Here is a 25265-nt window from a genome sequence, read left to right on the forward strand (position 1 = left end):
ATTCATAGTGGGCCTCTCCTAGGCCCTTCCTATCTCTATCCAGAGATAGGAAAAAACCTGCAGAAGCTCTTTTTAATGAGCTGTGTAATGCCATACATTGTCTGCCACAAAGTATAATGGAAAGGTGCAGATGCCAGGTTATATTATCTGTATGTAGGTAATATAACATGAACTAATGTTAAAGACATTGAATAGTGACTTCATGTGTCTTGATTAATATTCCTGCATTTGTATATTAATTTAAATATAAAAGTTTTTGAGGAAAAAGTAAAAATGACCTGTAAGGATAAACAAATGTTTCCTTTGAAAGAATTTAATATTATTAGTGACTGTTACTAGTGACCTTTAGTGAATTTATTATTATTATTATTATTATTATTATTATTATTATTATTATTATTATGTGTACATATATATACACACACACACACATATATATATATATACAAGTTATAAATATAATGGAGAATGGCTGGTCACTTAGTCAGAGTTCCCTCTGACACATGGTGGTCCCACTCTCCTCTTTGTTTTCTTCACTACTCAGTGCTGCACAGAGAAGACATTTTGGTTGTATTGTACTTAAATTTCAAGTTTCTAGCACTTTCAGGGTTCAGTATCATAAAGTCTCCTGTAAAGAGACCTGAAGCCATCTGTCATGTGAAACTTACCTGCTAAGTATTAATAGGACGAAGTATGCCCGCAGTTTCTTTCAGGTGAGCATGCTCTGCCAGTGTTCTGAATCATGCAGAAACAATGGCTCTTTGGTGCTGGATCTTTCGTAGTTTTTCTTGTGAACATAACTTTTAGCTTCCTGGTCTATGTCTAGAAAATAGGTGGAGTTCTCAGCTGCCTGCAAAAACTGTTTAGACATATCCAAAGTTATTCTGTTTTGCAGTGAGATAGTTTTTGATTTTTTTTTTGTCTTCCCAATGTATTTTACATTATTAGTCGTATTATTATTTACATTATTTCTACAATCTTTCAAAATGAATGTTTCTGAATGATTTTTTTTTTTAATAATATTTTTTCTTCAAGTGCTATGCACACTATCAGATAATGCAAAAGACATATCATTCCTCAAAATGACACGGTATACACGTCTGAGGTTTCTATGATAACTTCTCTTGCAGTGAGGTCACATCAGTCTTCAGATAGTGATAGAAATGAGAGGTGCTTGAAAAATACACTGATTTGCTTTCTTCTTCCAATACTGCTACCACCTTTGATGCAAATAAGCTTTGACATTCACTCTGTAGCTGTTGAGTGGCACTGTTTAAGCAGAGTAGGAAAAAATCTGCAGAAAGGTATATTAAGATACTATTCAGCAGAAGAGACTAATTATCTAATTTATTAACTTGTCTGTTTAGTTAATGTCAGATGCTTCAGTAAGTATTACTAGACAGTGTGAAATGAGTGCTATGAGGTATTTGACTAAGCCACAGGAATGAATACCTTCTGAACTTCTGCTCCATTGGCCGTGTTTCATAATTTTACTCACTTCATCCTGGCTAATGTAACTGCAAATGTTGATTTTAGTCATGACGTTTTTCTATTTTTTTATTACTTACTGCACTCCTAGGCTATGGAACTCATTAACTATGTCTTTATGCAACCTATAATTGGCCTTACTAACAGTGTTTCCTTGAGCTTTCTGGAGAGCACTTTATCTCTTGTATTATGAGCAAGCAGAAGAAAGGGATTGTAACTATGTTGTGTGGGCATTTTTCCACAGTGCCATTCTGTTCTTCCTAAACAGTCCTTATCTTCTTAGCCCTTGCACATTAATCTGCTTCTCCAATCTGAGGGTAAAAGCAAAGTTTATTGGAAAGTACTTGGCTCTTCCACTGTTGATGTGATTTCTTTTTTGTCTTGTGTTAAGGATCACTGAATCCTGTAGCCCAGTAGAAGCATGCAGCTCCATGCCCCCAGATCCAACCAGTAGTAAGATTGAACATGTAGTCCTGATCAGTCTGAGGTGATCAAGCACAGGGCTCGGCCAAACAAGTACTAACCAGCCACCTGTGTAGATGTAACTGGCCCTCTTTATCCCTTTATCTTTCTATTTTCGCATGCTTGTTCCTCCCCAAACTACCTTGATCCCTCCCTTTCATTGCCTTTGGTTCCTCCCCTAAACGTATCATACTAAATCTTGTACAATCTCCAGATACTCTTTCCTGTATCCCATAAGTCTCATTACCCCCTAAGCAGTAACCCCCACCAGGCTAACCATGAACAGACCATGTTATGAAGTAAGTACAAGTTATAAAAATGGGAGTACAAGTTATAAAAATGTGTTGCTGATCTTGGAAGATACCAGCAAGATGGGACCCCTGTAATTAATGTTTAGTTTCTGGGTCTATACTGTACTTATACAAGAGGCAAACACTGAATTACTTGGCCCAAGGCTACGTTATAGGTAAAGCACAAGGTCACCAGGGTGGTATCTTGTGACTTTTGATAATTCCATGATTAGTATTTGCTGATCAGTGTTTTTTTTTTTTAATTAAAGTTTCTGCTTACCTTTTTTTGTTGTTGTTCCAATGCAGTGCAGTATAACATTGAAGGGTTGCTTGAACTAGATGCAACCAAGTTTACTACAAAACTGATAGCAGTGCAGCTATGTTGTCCAGTACAGCAGTCTCCCCGGTGAATGCGCTAGCCTGCTCAGAACTAGCTAGCTCAAGGACTTCTACCTTATCCTCCATTACAAAGTGTAGACATAACCCTGGCCATTAGTCTTTAGCATCAGTTTCTTAGATGCTGCACAATAGGGACAGATGCATTTCCTACTTTGGAGGTATGGTTAGTTCTTTAAACGTGTGGAGTACTTCAGTATGATAGGGTTCATTTTTGGACATGTGTAAATTAAAGTCTGCATCAAAAAGTATAGTGAAGTTTAGAACTATTGATTGGATTTGTCTAAATGTAGGCTACAGTCTACATTTCCCTAAAAGATGTATATACATCAAACTGAGACCTGAGTATTTCATCTTTGCGGTGTCTGTAGAGGGTATGTAGATGCATTACCTTGTCATGTATGAAACAGGATGCACGTTTGCTGTCATTTAACTGCCTCACAGCTGGGGACATGTGCTCTGTGTAGGCTGTTAAGTTACTTCAGGACTGCTTTTTTTTCAGTTTACTTTTGAGTTCTGTACTTACCATCTTGACAAGGATTTTAGTAGTCTTTACCAAAATTGCTTTTCAGCACTGCGTGGCATGCAGTGATGTGCAATCCTTTGACCTGATTGTGAATAGCTCTTGTGTGTGTGGTGTATACCTGCTTGTTCTAGCATTTGCTAATCAAAGGTAATATGAACATAAAAATGAATCTATTATCTGTGCTTCTTTAGAGGGGTGGCCTCAGATCCCCATGCCTCCCTTGAATAGACTGGGGAATGCTTGGACCATGCTGCAGCATTCTGAGAACATTTTGGACCGTCACAAAGCTTTGGCAAGCATTCATAATTATGCTCCCCTCACCACACTCTTCTGACCACTCTGAAGCTGCTTAGCCCAGGAATAATTTTATAGACCAATTTTGGTTTCAGAGTCTGTCACTTTGGCTTTGGACTCACTTGGCTTTGTTCTGCCCAACCTTAGCCTAGGCAGAGGTTCCATGATGCATCCTGTCTCAGCTTTCACTAGTGAAAGCAGCACCTGACCATCTAATCTTTACCAATAGGACTGTCACTTAAATGCCTGCAGCCAGTCTGGTGTGTCAGTGGTTTCACTGCTGGTCAGATCACCATCCTGTTGTGGTGCTAGAAGATCTTTGCTCTGGACCTCACTTAGAACCTCCCCAGCAACCCTATCAGCAGGCCCCCATCCATGCTAGGTTGGTGGAGCATGTTTTTTTTTTGGCAGTGACTATTTTTTAACTTGTGCCATGCGAGTGATGGCTTTCCATTCTTCTTCTATGTGACTCCTCATGGACATCTTCTTTCTCAACTTCAGGTGATGCAAATATCTGTTTAAAAACAGGAGATGAAGTAGACTTGTCAGAGTATACCATTGCTTTCTTTGACATATGAATTTAGGATACCCCATCCAAGCCATGTTGGTTTCTGTGCTTCTCAGAAGGTAAAATTTGATGAGAGGCATCCATTAAGTTTCCAAGCTAGTCTATAAAGCTGTGAGCCACCATGCAGAGCTTTGTACATTAGAAATTCCTTGTTAGTCACTGGAGGACTTACTTACAGGAGGAATCTGTTGCAAGGAAACTTTTGGGCAAACTCCCCTTTACTGTGTGGAAAGTTTAGCTCATTGTGCTGTGGATGATCAATGCTTATTCCAGGAGTTCATCAGATGAATTTCTCTGGAGGATATAGCTAAGCTTTTGTATCCTTTGACTACTACTTGCAACTTGGATTTCCTTTTGCAATGACAATACTTTTATGGACCTGGCCAGGACCCTTCGGCAGACTCCTGCTTCCTGCCTCCCACGGCTGGAAAACCTGATAGGAAGTATCAGCACTGACATGGACAGAATTCTTAAATGCTTTTCCTTTGCCATCATTTTGGTAGTTGCTTTGGAGAAAACCAAGCAAGCTACATTTAGAGATTGCAGCATTTACGTCTGCCATCTGCCCAAACTAAATAGCCGTTAGTTTACTTGCAAGTGTGTTGAAATCATCTGAATAAAGACAAATATGTTCTTGAGAGAAAGCAAGCTTGAAACTAAAGACCCAAAACTGGCTATGAAGGCTGGAATTGGGAAAGGGTTCACTTTGAGTCGTGCACTTTCATCCTGACAGAAGGAATCCCTGATTGAAGTGAGATCAGGGAAGACAGAGGAACAGAGAGAGAGAGATAGAGATTGGTGGCGGAGGGGTTGATCTTAACATCAGAAGGGTCTCATATTTGTAACTGCCTTGTCTGTTTTGGATATCTGTAAAATTGTGAAAAGTTTTGTCTATTTACTTTAGCCTGGTTTGAGATTGAGTATTAACACAGAGGTTGCTGGTTACCTTCTTCAATTTATGTATGCCAGACAACCTCTTGCTTTGTTCAGAAAATAAAAAGCTTGGCATTAGAAATTATGGCCAGTCTCCATTCTTACCCAGGGATTCCACTTATCTCCTGGCTCCTCCTTTCTGTAGGAGGAACTGTTTTTCTTCCATCTGTCAGTATGTTAACATCATATAAATGATTGTGGTTGTGCCTTACCCCTCATACAGTGTTCCAGGCCAGGCAGAAGCTGGAGATTGGACAGATTGCCTTTCTGTTATCCAGTCTCCCTCCCTGTCCCTCTTTAAGAACTCTCCTTGAATGCATCTGCTTCATTGAAAAGTAGACACAGTGTTGACTTAGATATCTAGAGAATCTGTAGCTCAGGAAAAAAAAAAAAAGCTTTATAGCTCTCTCTCTACTCTCTCAGAGTAGAAAAAGAGACTTAGCCTATATTGGACCTGAACGTAAGTTTCAATTTTGTCATAAAGTGATCGGGCTCCTAATATCAGAACTACTCAGGTTCATAACCCTTGAGTTACAAGATGCTTATCCTCAGGTTCATAAACCTTGAGTTAGAAGATGTTTGTCCTCATATCTCTGCACAGTAAATAAGTACAGTGCTTGGTAAGTCTGAATCATTACCAGCTGAAAACCTCCTGTCTGGGTTCTTTTTTTCTTTGGTAGCTTTCCCTAAGACACTGACCTTTTTCTGTGCAATCTATTCTTAGTTGAAGGGGGAGACTGTTATTCACATTCTTGAATGACTGATTAATAGAAGCTTAGCTGAATGAATGGTCTTTCATTCTCTTCAGAGTGCTTTTCATGTCTCTTCAAGTCATTAGCTCTTGAGCATCCATCCAATCCACAGCACACTGGCATGGCTGGATTCTGCTGGCAGCAAGAGACTGTTACCTTAAGTCAGATTCAGGGTCTGTGTTGACATGTTTCATTGTTGAAATACTTTCGTTACTACTATGCTGAGACACTCCTTAACAGTTCTTCATCATCTGGCAGCATGAATTCTTGTAATTTGAAGTCTGTAGGCTTGCTCATGACTATGTATATTCTAGGTAAATATCTCTGTATATTATGAGTGATGATTGTCTTTCATAGGAGACACTATCTAGTCTTTGAAACTGAAGCTACATAGTAACAAGTTCAAACTCTGCTCAGTTTTTAAAATCTGTGTGGCAACCTTGAAGGGATAGTCAAAAAAGCTTGGTGATGTGATAGCAGACTGCATCAGCACCCTTTCCTACATTAATAAACACTGAAGTGCAAGACCAAGACCCCCTTGTAAGAAAGCTATGATTGTAAAGGATTGGTGCATTCATCAGCAAACTCATCTGTTGTGGATTTGCATTCCAGTTGTATTGAACACCCTGATGAACAAGCTGCATTGCTTTGTGCTCTGGACAACAAAATGGGAGATTAAGGTTAACTTTTTGGCATCTCTTTTTAGGAACTGTGATCTTTGAGATGGCCTTGTCTTGAATGCAACCAGAAGGTGCTGAATCTTTTGCTTTTGAGCTGTCTGCTGTACAAGTTCCCTTTCAAGGATGTTCCTTACACTTTGAGAGGGGGGGAGCCTTGTTTCACAGTCTGTCTCATTCATCTGATACTAACATTGTTGATCAACATTAAGCAGGAGCCTGTAAAGAGAAGAGGTGATTTCAGGGTCATTTCCACCCTCACTGCATAATCTGAGGGTCTTCATGTTCTTTCTGGACCTGTTGATGAAGGACACACTGATTCTGGGCTGTCTCATGGTAAGCACCCTTTCCCTGGTGCCCTGTGTCCTGAGTAAGCCTTGGTTAAACTGAGCTATGCCCCTTGGTTAAAGAAGTGCTGGTTAGTAGCTGAAACAGACCTTACTTACCTGGCTGAGTGGTCCATGTTTTCCACCTCAAAGGTGTTCTCTCCTGTCTGGTTAGCTGTACTGGTTGTACTAGTCTGTCTGCATATAATGAGGGAGTCCTCTTTCCTTGCCTGACTGCTGGGTTTTGTGTGTGTCTTTGGCTCATGAAGTGTTCGGCTCTTTATTCCCCAGTAAGTGGAGTGGTGGTATTCTTGTACTAGGCTCTCCTGGAATCCTTAAAGGAGCTTCTCTAGAGCACCAGCTGGATGCTTGAGCATATTTAGTTTCCTTGTGTGCAGGAAAGTTAGCAGAATTAGGGCTGCATAGTGGTGCAGACAGCTGTTTCAGAAGTAAATGTTAGTCTCGGCAGGGTCTTTGCTTGGGTTTGGTTAGTTTATGTGGTTAAAAATGTATGGTAGAATTTCTGGTCTTTTGCACTGATCTTTCAATGATAAAGGAAGGAAAACTGTAATTGTGAGCATAGGGATGGTAGCTCCTTCAAGAAGACTAAATTTGGCTGTGGCCTGTGAAATACCACTCGTATCTCATCTCTCGTCTCACTACCCTGTATCTCATCTCTCCTCACCCTACCCTCAAGACCTTTCAAACTCAACATCCAAATTTAGCTCGATACCTAGGGGATAGGGAGGTGGTGTCAAACTGTGGCAGAAGTTTCTGCCTTAGGAGCTTCATAATGTTTAGTGTTTTTTTATTCTCTAAGAAGTAGTAATAAAGCATCAGTTGCAAGCAATAATGATGTATCTGTTAGAGGTTGGTTGAGATATTTTTATGACTTTGATGGGGCAGTTCTGTTTACCTTAAAAAAGGAAAATGAAACTCAGAAGCTCGTGTTTTGTCTCAACAGAATCACAGGTCCTTTGCCAGCCTTGCAACTGTTAGTATTTTATTAATCTGGGAATAGGAAACAGATGGCAGGAGGGAAACCCTAAAACTGATCTAGTAGAATGTAATTATGCAACACTTACTGTTTATTGAAAAAAACTGAGCAAGAACAACTGAAAAATTATTTATTGAATAAGTATTTATTGAATATTGAACACTTTTTCTTTGGAAAAAATGAAAAAGATCCTCTGTTGAGCTCCATAGGACTATTTTAATAAATTTTTATATGGTTGCCCTCACCCTGCTTTTCAGGCATCAGGGTGGTTTAACTATATGTGTGCATATTGAATTACATGGTTTTAGTTAAGAGCCAGCAGTTACATTTTGATTATGGCTATTGTAAATTGCTAAATAGCTACTGGCCAAACTAAAAATAAACTCAGATGTGTAAGCATAGTCTGTACCTTGTGATAGGACTCTCCTTTGGTTTTGACAGCTCCCATAACAGTTGTATACGTTGGGTAGCAGCCAGGAATTTGTCTTGATTAATTAAAATAATTTTTAATTAATTCTTTAATTAATTATTTAATTATTAAGAATCAATTAATTAATTAATTCTTTTCCTCAGTGTAAATTTTAAATTCACTCTTACAGATTTAGAATTTGCCATTGTTTCTGGAAGACATTTTAAAAAATATCATATGCAATGTAATCATTAGAGTCTTATTACTTCCTGTGCAGAACTTTTCTGTAAAATCAGATTAGTGTTTTTCTCATATGTGTGTAAATTAAAGATTAAAAAATTGCTTTCCTCTGTAGAGTGAAATTAATAAGAAAATCCCTGTACTAAAGTCTTTAGGATAAGGTTCTGCATTAGATTTTTGGTTTTATTTTTTAAAAATGCAGTTGGATTTGGAGATAAGACTTGTCATTTTGTTTTAAAGCCTTTGAAACACTGTAAAGAAAAGTAGCTATAAATGGTATTGAATGGAAGAAAATATTCAGTAAATTATTTTGAGATTTGTTATTAGTCCTTCTGTAGTTTAAAGATTTAACTATCCACCATATATGATATCGCATAACTGATGTGCCTATATGCATTGTTTATCTGTCTAGCTGGATAGTACGGTAAGTACAAGGTCAAAGAAATAATAAGTGAATGGAAGGGACTGGAATCTTGGATAGAAAGAAATGTTGCAGGCTTGAAGACATGAGTGTAATCTGCCTGAGGGGAAAAATATGCAGCACGGCTATTTAGTAATTTGTTTATGATAGGGAGTAATTTAGTGGATGAGGGAAATTTGAAAATCTGTGAACTAGAGGAAAAGAAAATCAAAGGTTATCCTTAATGCTCACTTAGGAAAAGATATCTGTGGTGTGTTTATTGCTGCTTAGTCCACTGATCAGGACTTCAATACAGTGCAGTGGCACAGACTTTGGGGATTCTTCTGTTAAATACTCATTGAGACATAACTAACCAACCACAAAATCAAATCCTCTGAGGAGGAATTTTTGTTTTAATATTTGTCTGCTTTTGCTTAATAGCATGTATTTTAAGAGATCAGGAATTAAATATGTAGAAGCTAATTATGGTAATCCTGTTGCCAGGGTCTCTTTGCATTGGGTGACAAACTATCAGCTACATGGCTCTGAGGGCAATGGTCTAGGGCATGGGGGTTCAGGTGGTCTTCTCCTTGATCCCCCTTATGAGGAGAAAGGGCCTGAGGAAGACTGGGCAGATCCTATAGGTCAACAACTAGTTTTGCGGCTGCTGTCAGCAACAGGGTTTAGGTTTCTGTGATGATGGGACCCTCTTTGAGGATCAATAGCTGCTTGGAAGAGATGCGATCTATCTGATTAAGTGAGGCAAAATCATCTTTGCTAACAGGCTGGCCAGCCTGGTGAGAAGAGCTTTCAAATAGAAATGATGTGGGAGGTAGATGAGAACCTACAGTCACGTGAGGACTGCGATGACGGGAAAGAGCATACCCTCAGCAAGTTTGCAGATGATACAGTACACGTTGGAAGGAGTAAAGAAGGCAGAGCCAGACTCTTCTCAGTGGTGTCCAGTGAAAGGACAAGAGGCACTGGACACAAACGGAAATAACTGTAAATTCTATTTAATCAAAGAAAGTACTTTTTTTTACTGTGAGGATGGTCAAACACTGGAGCATGTTACTCAGGTTGTGGAGTCTCCATCCTTGGAGACTCTTTAACCTAACTGTTCATGGCCCCAAGCAATCTGCTGTAGTTGCCCCTGCTTTGAACAGAGCAGTTTGACTAGACAGTCTCAAGAGGTCCCTTCCCACCTCCACTACCCTGTGATTCTTCGAGTCGGAGATTTTTCAGAATATGGTGTTCACTCAGACATCTCTGCTAATTAGACAACGGATGAATTGTTACATTTAAGAGGGCATGAATTTCATCCTGAACTTTTGTGAATTGACACGACATCCAAAATTAGTGATGTTTCTGAAGATCACTGCATATTTATATTTATAGAAGCATATACATTGGTTACATTATGTTAATATAATTTCAAGAAATGCTTGAAGGTAAAATAGGAATTTGAATTTGAAAGTCTTCTGCACTGTAACTGTACTGCACTGTCTTCTTTTTTCTGGACACACTGGCCACAACATCATATGTACCTGGATCTATAATGCTGGGCTGTAATGTAACATTGTTGTAGCAGTTTGCTTCAACTAATTTTTAATTAGTTCTGTGTTAATGACTTTCATAGATACGCAGCTTGTTCTCTCAGGCAGGCTCTTTTCAGTTGCTTTACCTGTTGTGTTAAAGCTGTAACTTAGTTACAAGCTCAGGCACAGACCAGCTCTTTATCGTGGTTTAGAGGGATTTATACATACAGCTTAATTAATGTTGAGGATTTCTGAGTGCCAGTTTTGTCTGCAGCCCCCTGATTAACTGCCTTCTAAATAGCCAGAGAAAACTGTCTCAGGGATTTCATACTTCACTAAAGCAAAGGGAAAAATAACGCTCTTAAATCCTGGCATATTTGTTACATAGGAATGGTGGATAAATATGACCATATTAATAAAAAATTATAGTTCTCTGCCTTGAAAAGTCATTTAGACTTTGAGACAGCTGTTTCATTTAAAACATTAATGCACTCAGCTGCAGAACTGAGAGCAAAGAGAAGCAGAGAATTATCACTGTAATCTGCAGAAGAGTTTCTTAGGTTTTATGTAGTTTACAGGAGGGTTGTGGACCATCTACAGTGTAAATCATTATGGCTAAATGGACACAGTATCTTGCCATGTTGAACCTCAATTTCAGGAAAGATTTCAGTAGTTTGCTTTTTTCTGTGTTGACATGTTGCCTGTTGGAAGAGAAATTAAAATAAATGTTTTGCACTCTCAGTTTAAATGCAGGGGAATTTTAAAACATATTTTTCTATCTAGGTACACAGACCAAGAGAGTTTAGTGTTGCTATTTGGGAAGCTGCTGCAGAGATCAGGTGCTTCAGTGCTATCAATCAGCAATGGTCTGCTAGAAAACATTAGCACTTTCTTTCATAGTTACCCTTTATACTTACTCTATCTCTCAAGTAAATTAAAAAATTAAGATGTAGGAAGAAAGTTCTGAAAGTTTTTCTAAGCTAGTGTTTGCTTACTGCAGAAGTACAACTATCATTGAGTGTGTATGGAAGGGTGCATAGAAAATGGCTGTATGCTTCCTTCTCTCACACTTGAGAATTATCACCAGTATATGTAGGCAATTAATGTGTTTTATTGGCTACTGCTTTAATTAGTTTTGTGGCTTTAAATTCAAAAGGTATGCTTTAAATAATAACATTAATTAACTATAATAACATTTATTGCTGTGTACTTTTTGAAAGAAACAAAATTATTGAACTACAGCATTCACAGTCAAATGTGATATGATTAGACAAAACAGATTCAGTAAATCTTAATATTCCAAGTCCCCCAGATAACAAATTTGTAGGCCTGCCAGATGGGCTATATTAGTTTCCTGGAACAAAACAAGGTGCATGGGAAAGGGCTGGCTGCTTTATTTTATTTTGTTTTTTTTTTTTTCTAGGGAGCAGGGACAAACTTCTAACCTCTTTGGGCTGCTCTTTCAACCTAATGATGTTCCAGCATTTGAGTCCTTCAAATTCAAGCTATGGTTGGATCTAGTTCAAAGAAAAGCAGTTATGTTGTATGCATTTGTCTGGTCCGTAGCCTGACATATGGCATGTGTTAAACTGAGGTCTAAGTGCAATGATGATATCACCAGCACAGTGCAATAATATCAATGTCAGAAGTGTGGACTAGTGAGTTGCTGAATTTTGGAGCTGAACACTGCCTCACGTCCTTGTATTTTTTTAACCCTTTTTTTAAAAGAAGTGACATCTTGCTGATGTAGATTTATATTGCCCTTGTCCTCAGTGGTGCTTCTGCTCAGCTGTGATGCTGTCAGTCACTGTGGAGGACTGACTTTTCTCTGTCATTGATGCTTTATTCACAAGATATTTTTCACTCGCTTCTGTCATCAAGCTTCTTGCCTTTTGTGCTTTGTTACCCCATGAACGAGTCTTCCATTCATACCGTATTATTACTGACCTCTACTTGAACTTTCTTCCTCTCCTTCCACATATATTATTTGACTTTTCCACTGTGACAGGGAGTAAGAAGGGAAACGACATATTGCAGACTCAGAAAGAATTATAGTCTTAACTTCTTCTAGCAGAAAAAGTGTGTGTTTTGGCTCTTGAAAATGAGAACAGTTTCATACCAAGGAGAGGCAAAATATCAAATGTGTTTCTGCAAAATGGATCATAACTGCATGTAAATTGAACTGGTTCTTCTAAGGCATTGAATCCTCCCGTGTGGCAGTGCCTGTATTTGCTGCTTCTCCCTTTCAAATAACTTTTTAAGAGTAGTAGTATTAATGCCAAGAGTCAAACAGCTACTATTTTTGTATTTTTGTCTAAGTAAGGCTTGCAGGTTTTTTTTGGTCAAACTTCTACTTTTTAACATTGCTCACTTGCTCACTGAATGCATGTGTGAAAGAATAGCAACAGGTTGAAAATGCAGCCTCAGGGAGGTGGTCAGTGTTTACAGAAGCTTGTACACCCTGCTTTGTTCTGTGCATCCCCCGTACTGTCAGAGCCCCTCCCAGTCCTCACTCTGCACTCCATTCCCTTCAATAGGATGTCTCAAGGATCACATTTTGCAGGCTCCAGTAACTGTCTCTCTAGCCCAGAAAGTTCTAGCTGAATCTTTTTTTCAGCGTTGCCATAATTGGCTTCACTCTCAGCCAAACTCTGACATGGGTCTTGATAGTGCTATAGCACTTGCACATTGGAATTGTAAGCAAATGCGTCATCTTGAATGTCTGGCAGCTCGAGGGATCAAAGGCAGGAAACTTCATTTGGTAGATGCAAAATTCCTTCAATGCTGGTTATTCTTTGCAAGATTTCCCTGAAACAAAGGAACCAAAATTCTTGATGATAATATGACTGTTGGCAATACTGAAGCAGGTTTTGGGCAAATATCTTGTCCTAATACATTGCTGGTAGCCTTTAGTTGTATGCTGGTGTCTTTGGAGGTGAAATTTTGAGCCTATGCCTTCATTTGTGACATGCAGAAAAGAGCAGACCAAGACCCTTCTCTTCAGTTAGTTTCCTGGCAGAGCGGCAAGTTCCTTTTGCTGAATAACTCTAGGAAGATTGTTAATTTGATATAGAAAGTCCATTAATTTTTTTACTTTCTCCCCATCAAACTCCTCCACCCATTGTAGGTGGATGCACTGAAGGCAGTTACTGGTGCAAAATACATAAGCTCTTTTTCTGACTTCAGGACGTTTGCAATTCTGTCATTTTCTCTAACCTAAAAATTGCGGGCTCTGTTATTGTTTGTTGTGGAATGCAGCACTTGAAGTAGAATAACACTATATGTATAACATTGGGAAACATTACACAAAATTAGGTAACTGGTGTCCTCCCTACTGTCCTGTTCTTGAAACTGGTGAGTATTGTATAATTCAGAGGAAAGTGGTACCTTCTCTCTCACTACTGTTTTCTTGATAACTGAGTAAAAGGGAAATAAGCACAACCTGATCACAGTATTGAAACTTGTAGTGGGCTAAAACACTGAGTTTTGGAAGCTTTTTTATATGGAATTATGTGCTCCTTTAAGAACTGTTTTTGAGAAAATTGCCATTAAAGTTACATTTAGATAGTTGAAATGTTCAAAATTATCCTCAAACCCTATAGGAATTCATGACCATGTATGGTTGTATGGAAAGATTCTTGAAAAAGACATTTGCTAGAATTGGTAATGGAAACTGGCTAACCTCTGTGGGGTGTGTAAATTATTTGCTACACGCTGTGTCTTTTAGACTAACTTTATAAACTAGGATGATATGGTGTTTGTATTCCTATCAGGTTTTTAAGATTTCTGTACAGCATGTTATTCTGTTTAATATCTCACTGTTGTTTGTTCCATTTTAGGGAACTTTCTACAATTCTATTAAGTACAACAAGGAGAAAACATAAGCAAATAGTGGGTGTACAGAAGTAACAAAACCTAAATGTTTTATGCAGAAAAGATTCAACAAGTATCTCCTATCTACGAAGAACGAATCAAATTTTCACATTCTGTGGCATTGCAGTACAATGTTGGATCAAACCACACATGCTATTCTAACAAAAAAATAATTGAATGATACTATTTGCACTGATCTGATAATGTGGAAATAAAATATTGAAAGGAATGCCGTTATTGTTTTCTTTATTCTTCGGGTTTTGCTGCACTGAGTGGATTTGCTAAAACCAATAAAAGGTTTTATTCACAAAGCCATCACTACAGGATTAAAGAAACCTTATAGGCAAAACGTGTTGATACGAAATGAATAGGACCTAGGGTACTAACTGGGTTTCATAGTAAGCATAAGATTTTAGAAGTAGAGAAGGGAAATACAGCCCCACAAATCCTGTTATCCTCATTGGGCTATATGATTAAACTGCTGGGATCATACTGAAAAGGTACATCTGTGCAACAGTACAGCTGCTTGGATGTGAATCAGGGGTCCAGTTCTATGATTCTTACTGGTGTTGAGTAGTGTTTTACTTTGCCAATTGTGCTTTTGAAGCTTAAGAAGCTCGTCATGGCCAATGTGAGAATGGCACAATTGAACTCCGTGTTAATGCATGACAAATACTGCAAGTAATGCAGGCTGATTAACAGGAAGTTTATTTGGCAAAGATATTTAAAACATGAATTTTGCCATGACCAGTAAGTTCCTATTAAATCACAAAACATATTCCAGTCCTGCTGAAATCAAGGGAAGTTTTCCTGTTGACTTCAGTGATATAAAGATTTGGACCTCCTTTGGATTTATCTTCCAATTTAAGATCATTTTTCTGATGCTTACTAAATGTTCCCTAGTGTTTATACATTAAAATGTGTTGCCAATTCAAATAGTGTTGTCTTGTACTGTAAAAACTAAAATAAAATATTTGTTTTGGCATCTTTGTAAGTGGAATTTTTGTCATGTGTTTAGAACTTATTCTACACTGCTAGCTGCACGTAGGAATATGTTCCCTGCTCTTCTAAAAACATTTTTAGTGTACGTTTAAGACATTAACTGTAACTTTATGGATTGGGTTTCTTGCTCAGTGGATTTACACTACAGTACAAATCTAACTCTTAATTATTACCAATTGTTTGATGTCCTTCTGCACATCAGATTGTTTTTGCCTGTGAGACTATCATTTTGTCTTTAATGAAAAGATTGTCATTAATAATATAGTGTTAAAGTTTTAAGTTACTAACTGTGTGGTTTATTCCATCTCTGTAACAGGAGAGCTGCTTGTGAGCTAATGCAAGCACCTTTTTGATTATTTCTCACTGAATTACTTCTTTTATTTGCTGAGCATCTCTGCTCAAGATCAGTTTGTTTCCAACAACGTACTCAGTGATTCCTGTTAGTACCACCTTAGGTGTTAGTACTCGTTGTCAACTAATTTATGTAGTGGATCCTGAAAAAATTGAAGATAAAAGTTGGGCTGCAGCTTACTTTAGTAATCTGCAGGTTTTTTACTGTGTTCAGGGACATGGTTTTCATCCCTAAATGGTTTGTGACGCATGATACCTTTTTAACTAAAATGCTTTACTTTGACTTTCCTACTTCCATACCTATTCTGTAGTCAATCTGGTGGGGAGTTTGCTGTTTTTATACTTGAAATAAAAGCTCTTGTTTGGTATACCTGTGTAACATCACTCATTAGTTTTCCCTCCCTACAATATGAATCCATTATTTCAGCAACCTTACTTTTACAGTCATGCAGCCACTTCTGTGGGATGTGGCAATTCTTTCTGAGGTTATGGAAACTTCTTCCTTTCTCTTACTTCCCTTCCTGCCATTTTCTCAAACTAAATGTGGCACTTTTGTTTGGGCCTCTCAATTTCTTAAGAATCTGTATCCCTAAAAACCTTCATGTTGGCTTATCCTGCAATTTGTGTCCAATCTCTATTCCCATTTTCTCCAATTTCCCCATTGGTTAGCTAAACCTTAGAGACTATTAACATGCATCTCTGCTAATTCTCATCAGGTCTTTTCCGTTGCTTTTTTAATGCTCTTTTATTTTTCTGTACTTTCCCATACATCTGTAAGACTAAATCTTCATGTGGTGCTAGTTCTCATAGAGATTGTGAATTTGAATCTGAGGTCTTTGCATTTTACCTTTGCTGTATTGCCTGCCTCCTACTTAGGTTTAATACAGCATACTCAATTGACCTTCAGTTTTACTCTAGTCTCCCAGGGTGAGACTCACTTCTAACTTTAGAAGTCTACAATGGCAGCTGAAGAAGTTTTTCTATAGAGTTGTTGAGATGTATAGAAATACCTGCTTTTCTATGTTGACAGTAAAAGGGGTCTTGATAACTGTTTTGGATGTCTGCATCTCTAGGTAGCTCTCTCTGCATTGTCTACACCTAAGGTTAAGTGTCATGAACTGTATACTGTGTATGCATATTCTTGAGAATGAAAATGAACTGCTGGTTTGATTGTGTTATACGACAGTTAATTTTTTCTTTCTGAAGTATTTTATTTTTAGAAGGAACATTTCTTTTTCATGGGTCTCCCAACAATAATTTAGAATGAAAGAACTTAATGGAAGAACTGAAGTAGATAATGGCCAAACTGTTTTATTACTGAATTTAGAACAAATGCATTTAGTGATTTTGCTTATTTCTCGCTTTGCCCAGGGAAGAAAGCTTTAAGTATTAAGCTTAGTGGGAAGAGGAAGGTATAAATTTATTGAGTTACAATTTTATTGTTGAATTAACAATATTGTTTTCATTTTAATGATTTACAGGAAGCCTGTTTACCTGTAAAACTCCAGCAATTGCAGATATTGTGATACTGGTAGATGGTTCTTGGAGTATAGGCAGATTCAATTTCAGACTTGTTCGACTGTTTCTGGAAAATCTGGTTTCCGCTTTCAATGTGGGATCTGAGAAAACAAGAGTAGGTAAGGTGCCATATTTTTTCTTAATATTTCTGTAGCAATGTAAAAATTTCATGATTTCAGGATAGTTAACAGCTTAATGCTACTTATTTGTGCAAGATTCATCCTCACCTGGAACTGGCACTTCTATCATAAGAGTAATGCTGCTGGAATGATTGCAGTATTAATTCCCCACAGTTTACTGTGATACTCAGCTTAAGTAAACTCTAATGCAATGTCAGTGGAAAAGAAAAAACAGTGGAAACAGTCTTACTGACTTCAGTCACCATTAGATCAAACCCTTGCAGTTTAATTTTCAGAGGAAGAATGTGCCAATGGATGGCTTTTCTCATGGTTTAAACTGGCTCAAATGTTATATTTCTGTTCTGCTACTTATATTTCAGTCTGTTCAAAAGCATATTAAATAAAATCATTCTTTTTCAAAAAACAATTTCTTGGAATCTTACTAAACTCTGAAAAAGTTGTGTACTCCTCATTTACTTTCCTTAGCACTTGAAAGAAAGCCTTTGAAAACTCATTGAGGAGTTGGCACTAAGAACAAATTTATACTATTTTTTTTGCCATCAAGCAATGCAGTTTTTCTAGTATGGTAGCAAAGCTAGTTATGGTAAGCTTACTATGGTAAGCTGTTGGTAACCAACTACATAAAATGTAGATATGTGAAGAAAAATGCTTTATTTTCTAATGGATTACCTTAATTTCTGGTTCTTTAGGTCTTGCACAGTACAGTGGTGATCCCCGAATTGAATGGCATTTGAATGCCTATGGCACAAAAGATGCTGTTTTGGATGCAGTCCGTAATCTCCCATACAAGGGAGGGAATACATTAACAGGTACAGTGTACAGTTTAGCTTTTCCCTTTTATTAAAAAACATATTCTGCTGCACAGACTAAGAAGTGTTAGTGCTTATTATGAGGGGTAAAAAGGGTAGGGTTTTTGCAGCGTGCTAACGGCTTTATCCAATGTCAGTGAAGTCTTTTCTGAAGTGCTTGTCTTGTTGGCTTCACTGGGAATCTTTCTGGTCAGGACAGGGTCTCATAAAACAAAGCGTACATGAACTCTCAGTGCTGGAAGTAAAATCTTTTACCTGCTAGGAAGAAAATGCAAAATCCATTCATTGTTCCTGCACAGAGCTTTATTCTGGGGAAGGAAAGAATGTTGTTTTAATATCTGACAACTGGCAATAGTAACTTTTCAAATGATCACCTGGGGCTTTTAGATTTCCATTGACCTTTTAGTAGTTAGAGCACTGAAGCCCCAGAAGACACTTAGTGATGGATAAATGGGGGATGCCTGTCAACCTGGGAAAAATACAGCCTCTGAATACAACTCCAGTATCATCAAAGCAGCAGTTAGTAATATTGGCTGTCTTGCCAGGAGAATGATATATCCAAAGACCCAGACATGGCTTTAAGTAAATTGCTGCCTTCCTTTTTTTTTTTTTTTTTTTGGCGGGAGGGAGGGGGAGTAAGAATGTGAAAGATTCTCCTTCTCTTCTGCAGCAGCCTTTATTTTGGTAGAAGGAGTGATTGCTGTGGGACAAAGGACAGAATGACTCTAGTATGATTCCAGCAATGAGATTACTGTGAGGTAGCCAGTAGTAAATTATCATGATTATTTTATATGGATGTTAGAAGAAGGTGAGTTAGGAACCTTTGCTGTGGGGGACTTCAGAGAGTTTTCAGATGGGTTCTCATTATGACATGTAAGTTTGTCCTGAGGATTTGTTCTTCTTCCTTCCCTTTAAATAATTAGCAGTTTTAAAATCAGATTCTCCCATTCTCCCTAAGCTCTATTTAAGCTTTTTTTCAGCTTGTAAAGTGGAAAGAACAAACAAAGAAACAAATTAAAGTAAGATTGTATGTAGTATGGGGATTTGCTAAGCTATGCAGAGCATGTGCTTTCATATAAGCAATTTAGGTAGAAGGAGAGGGGACTTCCTATTCTAACTTTGTCGAGTAAGAAAGAAAAGATGATGTGTTCACAGGAAGATCAATTTAGGTTTCCATAGCCAGTTTAAAATACATTGACTGATCAAAAGGCTGCTAAAGATGAACATCACCTTCTCTGTAGTTTAGGTTGCTTGTTGGAATTTAATCTTTCAGTAAATAAATTCTTCTTTTATACTTATACTTCATTAAGAGGTTTCTTAGGATTTTTAAATTGAGTGGAAAGACAAACACTGTGATATTAACAAAATTAATGGACATTTTTCCCTTTTAAAGTCTGTTAAAATGTTTCCTTTTTTAGGTCTTGCCTTAACTTACATTTTGGAAAACAGCTTTAAGCCTGAAGCAGGTGCAAGACCTGGAGTATCTAAAATCGGTATACTGATCACTGATGGGAAGTCCCAGGATGATGTTATCCCTCCTGCTAAAAACCTGCGAGATGCTGGCATTGAGCTGTTTGCTATTGGTGTGTATTCTGCTGTATCCATATATTGTGTCCCATTATACTCTGGTGTATTTGTATCTGTTGCCCTCTATATTAAGGAATTATTCTTTTCTGTTTGTATCCAGTAATTATCACCATTATTTTAAATCTTCTTTAATATGTTCTCCAATTCATTGCTGCTATAACTGGAATTTAGCAGTATACATGGATGCTACATTATCAGGAGACAGCTGAAAAAATGACAGTTACGCTGGCAGAAAATAACCTCTTGAAGTAATATCTTAATGACAGAGCAACCTGTAGCTGGTCATTAAAAAAAAAAGAAATAATTGGATTTTAGTAATTTTTTATCAATCCCTGTGCATACAAGATTTTTTTCTTTTCTGTTGCAAATATTTTCTTTATTTTTCTTTCCAATGAAAGGTGTAAAGAATGCAGATATAAATGAACTCAAAGAGATTGCCTCTGAACCTGACAGCACACACGTCTACAACGTTGCTGACTTTAACTTCATGCATACCATTGTTGAAGGTCTTACCAGAACAGTGTGCTCACGAGTAGAGGAACAGGAAAAGGAAATCAAAGGTGAGTAAGAAACAAGATCTAATGTAACTTAATATGAACTTAGAGCTACAAATCCTATTCCAAATACCTGCAGTTCTAAGTTGGCTTCTGGCACTTGACTCATGCTGTATATCCTCTTGCCTACAAGAAAGTACATTGTCAGGGAAGTTATCTTCCTAGCTATGTTTTATTCTTGCTTTGATATCTTTGATCTTTTGCTCTCTGTCTTTGACAGTGGTAAATACTATGGTATTTGGTAGTACCAAAAATACAAAAATATTCATTCATTCTGCTGTAACTATTTCCAAGTGGTGGGTAAAGAACATTTTTTTATAATACACAGGTTTGGAGATGAATTACTTTAACAGCTGCACATGGAATTGTTAGGTTTGTGCTGTGATTTCCATCTCCTAACTTACTGTTTTTATTGTCTCATAAGTTTTCAAAATTCTCAACTATTAAGATTGTTTTGTCCCTGGGTTTTTTTTTCTCTTTCTTGTTTAATACACAAAAAATATATTTCAGAGCATAAGAAAAGATGGTGGTGAAGAAAATTGCTCGTATATAAAAAAGTCTTCTATGATTACAGTATTTTTTTTCTTTTCTGAACAAAAGAAATGGCTATGAAAAAATGTTGCAATTTGTCAGAGAAACAGTCCTACCTGACGAAATTCTTTCTGAAAGGCTTCAGTGGATTTTGTTTGTGTTGCTTGGTTTGTGATTCTGTAATACCACAGAAATGCTGAGTGATTTTTCAATAAGCTTCTAATATATATCAGTAAGGGAGACTGTCCTCACACATATTTCTACTGGTGCAATGAAAAAGTGTGTATTAGTAAGGCTTCATTCCATCTTTTTCCTCTTTTATTCACCTGGAAACTGGAAGAAATACAGAATATTAGCTGTGTCTTGGGGGAGTAAGCAGTCAATTGGGAAACTGAGAAGGAGAGGATGGAAAAACCATAGAGATGGGACATCTTTGTGGAAAAGAATGATTGCCAGAGAAGATGACCATTCACTACATCTCTTCAGTCTGCTGACAGGCAGCATATCAGTTTCCAACCTGCAGAGGAGCACAGGAGATCACAGCTGCATATGTACTTGGATGTTTTTCATGACTGGGAAGAAGGCAACCTGAAAAAAACTCCCAGAAGAAAGGGCTTGAAGAGTGGTGGGAGGAAGGACAGGGAAGGCTTAGTTTTGTATTTTTGTCTCTTTCATATAAAGGTTTATGAAAGAACAGGGAGGCTTAGTCCCAGTGAAAACTCCATGTGCAGTACTCATTCTTATTATTAGTTCTTTGTTTCATTGAAAATGACCTAAATAAATGTGCAGTAGCCAATTATTTGATTTTCTGATGAGGAGCGATCTTTGGAGCTTCAGCAAATACCACAAACCAAATAATTATTTTGCAGCGGGGAATAAAAAATTTGTGTTGTCTCTAACCTAGGAACAATTGCTGCTTCACTTGGGGCTCCTTCGGATTTGGTTACATCTGAGGTAACGGCTAGAGGATTCCGGGTTAGCTGGACCCATGCACCAGGAAAAGTGGAAAAATACAGGGTTGTGTACTATCCTACTCGAGGAGGACAACCGGAAGAGGTAATAGGAGGAAAAGCTTCCCAGAAATTTTTAGTACAACAGCAAGAACTAACCAGACAGAAAATCCATAGTCTTATTTAAATCTACCCCGAAATTCCCTATATGGGCTCTGAAGCCCACTACAGAAAGGAGATATGGTCACATTGGATGATGGTGAAGGTTAGGTAGTAGCCAGGCTGCTTTTCTGTCATGTAATTTAAAGTAAATGTGCTATAACAATGAGCACTTTCGGGGGGTGGTGTGAACTGCCTGCATTATTGCTTACATACGGTTACTTGAACCAATTCTATAGATTTCCCCTGCACCATTCTGTTTACAAGAACAGAAGAGGTAGGAACTGATAGGAAGCCAGATTTTCAGTTCTAAGAAAAAATAATTCATAAAAAGGAAGATGATACGGGTGTATATTTTGGGACATCTACAACTGGTCATTGAAAGTCTGGAGATGTTTATTTGAATAGGACTGAGGCATTTTGGAGATGGGAAAAAATGCAGTAGAACAAGCTTTTGGCTTCAGCTGACAACTTACAAAATTGAAGGGAAAGGCAGAAGAGCAAAAGGATTTAACTAAGGATATATTTTATTTCCTTTTGTACTAGAAACTTGTTTACCATGGATATGTATTAATGTCAATTTGAAGTACTGTGTGTGTACGTATGTAGTACTAAAGGAATATTTATAATGATGTAGTAATTATATCAGAAAGTGCCCAATATACACTCTTAAAGTGTATTCCATACACTTTATTTATCTAAGCAATTCCTTTGTTTATCAGCTAAACATTTTGATTATGTATATGGTTGCTGTTCTTTTTTCAGACACCTTACTGTACGTAAAGGTAGCAAAAGCAAATTTGATTTATGAATTGAACTTTAGTACATTGATTCTTAGATGCCAGTGTAAAAATGGCCTGAAAGAGGGATTGATTGATTTGATGGTAATACAGTTAGTTTGCTTTATGTGTATTTAGTTGAACTTTCTTCTAAACAGGTTGTGGTAGATGGAAGCTTATCAACAGCAGTTCTGAAAAACCTGATGTCTTTAACTGAATACCAGATAGCTGTATTTGCTATATACTCAAATGCTGCTAGTGAGGGCCTCCGTGGAACTGAAACTACACGTAAGTATCCTTATCATGTTTGTTATGGATTTGACTGTCTGCATTTAATCACACTGTGTAAGCATTAGTCTTTGTGAAAAAGAAATGCAGAAGGGATTCTCTTTCAATTTAGCTTCTTTTAATGCATTTGCCTTAAATTAATTCTGGGCTAAGTTCCTAAGTCCAAATGCTCTGTGGATATCTAAACACTGAGAAAGGTTTTATCTCTGGGCTGAACTTTGAAGTCGGTTGTATTGAACCCTAAATTAGACCATTCCTACACTTTGGGTATGGAGCCAAGCTTTATAAATTAGGTTTGTGGCTGAAGATGGTCTAATGAGTGGAGGATTAGGTGGGACCGGAAATACCTGCATGCGATTCCCACCGGTGCCAAACATTTCAAGGTAACTTCTGTAAGTTCTTTTCTCAGTGATTCATTTATTTTCTGTCTGTAAAATAGTGACTTGGGATATTGTTAGAACGAATACATTTACAGTTTTGGGTTCTATAATGAAAACTATGCTAGTACCTGAGATAATGTGATGCTATTGATCATATCAATTTTATGTATTTGTATACAAAATACAGTTACTTTTTTAGTAAATATGACAGATATTAGGAATGGAAGTAAAGAGTAACTTTTTAGTTCAAACTAGGAGCCAGGAAGTCAATATGTGATATATCAATAGCTGACATCTGCTGGAAGAACAGCTCAGCAGGGCTCAAGCAATCTAGAAGATTTCTGCAGTGCTTTGACAACAGCTTCCTGACACAAGTGGTTGAGGATCCAGCAAGAGAAGGTGCTGTGCTGTAGCTGATACTTAAAAACAAGGAAGAACTGATGGGGTGTTTTAAAGGCACAGGTAGCCTTGGCTGCAGTGACCATGAGATGGTAGAATTCAGGATTATAAGAGGAGGAAGGAGTGCAAAAAGCAGGACCACAACTCTGGATTTCAGGATAGCAGTCTTCAGTCTCTTCAGAAATGTGCTTGGAAGAATCCCAAGGGATGTGGCCCTGGAGAGAAGAGGGATCCGGAAAAGCAGCTTGATACCCAAAGATCACATCCTACAAGCTCAAGGAAGGTCCATACTGACAAGTAGGAAATCAAGCAAAGGTGACAGGAGGCCAGCATGGATAAGCAAGGAACTCCTAACAGAACTCAGTCATAAAAAGGAAGTGTATAAGAGAAGGAAGAAGAGACAGATGACATAGGAGAAGTATAGAGTTTCTGTCTGATCTTGCAGGGGTAAGTTTAGGAAAGCCAAGGCCAACCTGGAGCTGAATCTGGCAAGGGATGTGAAGAGCAACAGTCCATAACAGTAAAAGGAAGACTGAGGAAAACATGGGCCCACTCCTGAATGGGACAGGGGACCTGGTGACAAATGAAGTGGAAAACATAGAGGCACTCAATGCCTTCTTTGACTCAGCCTTTACTGGTTACAATGGCCTTCAGAAATCTCAGGCTGCTGAGATTAGTGGGAGAGTCTGGAGAAAGGAAGACTTACCCTTATTTGAGGAGTACCAGTATAGGGAGCACTTAAGCAAATTGGACACGCATGTCTGTGGAACAGGATGGGCTGCACCTGTGAGTGCTGAGGGGGCTGGCTTATGTCATTGTGAGCACAGTCTCGATTATGTGTGATAGGTCATGGTGACGGAGAAGTTCCTGAACACTGGAAGAAAGCAAATGTCAATCCTTTATGAAGCAGGATCTGGGGAACTACAGGCTGGTTCATTGTCACCTCAATCCCTGGGAAAGTGATGGAGCAACTAATCTTTGAAACCCTTTTCCAAACACGTGAAGGACAAGGAGGTGATTGGAATTAGTCAGCAGGGATATATGAAGGGGAAAACATTTTTGACCTCATGCAGTTCAACAAAGGGAAGTGCAAAGTCCTGTCCTTGGGGAGGAATAACCCTGTGCATCAGCATATGCTGGGGGGTGACCATCTGGAAGGCAGCTCTGCAGAGGAGGACCTGCGGGTCCTGGTAAACAAGCAGCTGACTGTGAACCAGCAATGCACCCTTGTCACAAAGAAGGCCAAGAGCCTCCTGCGTTGCATTAGAAAAGGATTGCCAGCAGGTTGAGGGAGGTGATTCTTGCCCTCTGCCCAGCACTGATGAGACCACGCCTGGATGCTTGGTCAAGGGCTGGGCTCCCCAGTACGAGAGATGTGGACTTACTGGAGTGAGTCCAGTGAAAGGCCACAAACATGATTAAGGACTTGGAGCATCTTTCATAAGAGGAGAGGCTGAGACAGCTATGGCTGTTCAGGCTGGAGGAAAGAAGGGTGATCTTATTGATGTGTAAAAATCCCTGACGAGAGGAAATGAAGAAGAGGTAGCCAGACTCTTCTCAGTGGTGCCCACTGACAGGACAAGAGTCAATGGGCACAAATTAAAAAAAGCATGAAATTAAATCTGAACAGAAGACGACATGATTTTATT

At 38.2% G+C, this 25265-nt stretch overlaps 1 protein-coding gene across 8 annotated transcripts in view; it reads left to right on the forward strand.

Annotated features, from left to right (window-relative positions):
• COL14A1 (collagen type XIV alpha 1 chain) overlaps positions 1 to 25265 on the forward strand; it is a 253923-nt gene that overhangs the window by 20373 nt on the left and 208285 nt on the right. For all 8 annotated transcript variants that reach the window (XR_012774563.1, XM_075495203.1, XM_075495201.1 and 5 more), the window contains 6 exons: positions 17004 to 17159; positions 17870 to 17989; positions 19408 to 19572; positions 19975 to 20136; positions 21566 to 21717; positions 22708 to 22837. Coding sequence is in view for 7 of the 8 variants with exons in the window: in XM_075495203.1 (XP_075351318.1) it covers positions 17004 to 17159; positions 17870 to 17989; positions 19408 to 19572; positions 19975 to 20136; positions 21566 to 21717; positions 22708 to 22837 (885 nt within the window). In the remaining variant the exon portion in view is untranslated. The remainder of the gene's footprint in view (positions 1 to 17003; positions 17160 to 17869; positions 17990 to 19407; positions 19573 to 19974; positions 20137 to 21565; positions 21718 to 22707; positions 22838 to 25265) is intronic.

The sequence above is a fragment of the Mycteria americana genome, chromosome 2 (assembly GCF_035582795.1).
Source record: "Mycteria americana isolate JAX WOST 10 ecotype Jacksonville Zoo and Gardens chromosome 2, USCA_MyAme_1.0, whole genome shotgun sequence".
NCBI lineage: Eukaryota > Metazoa > Chordata > Aves > Ciconiiformes > Ciconiidae > Mycteria > Mycteria americana.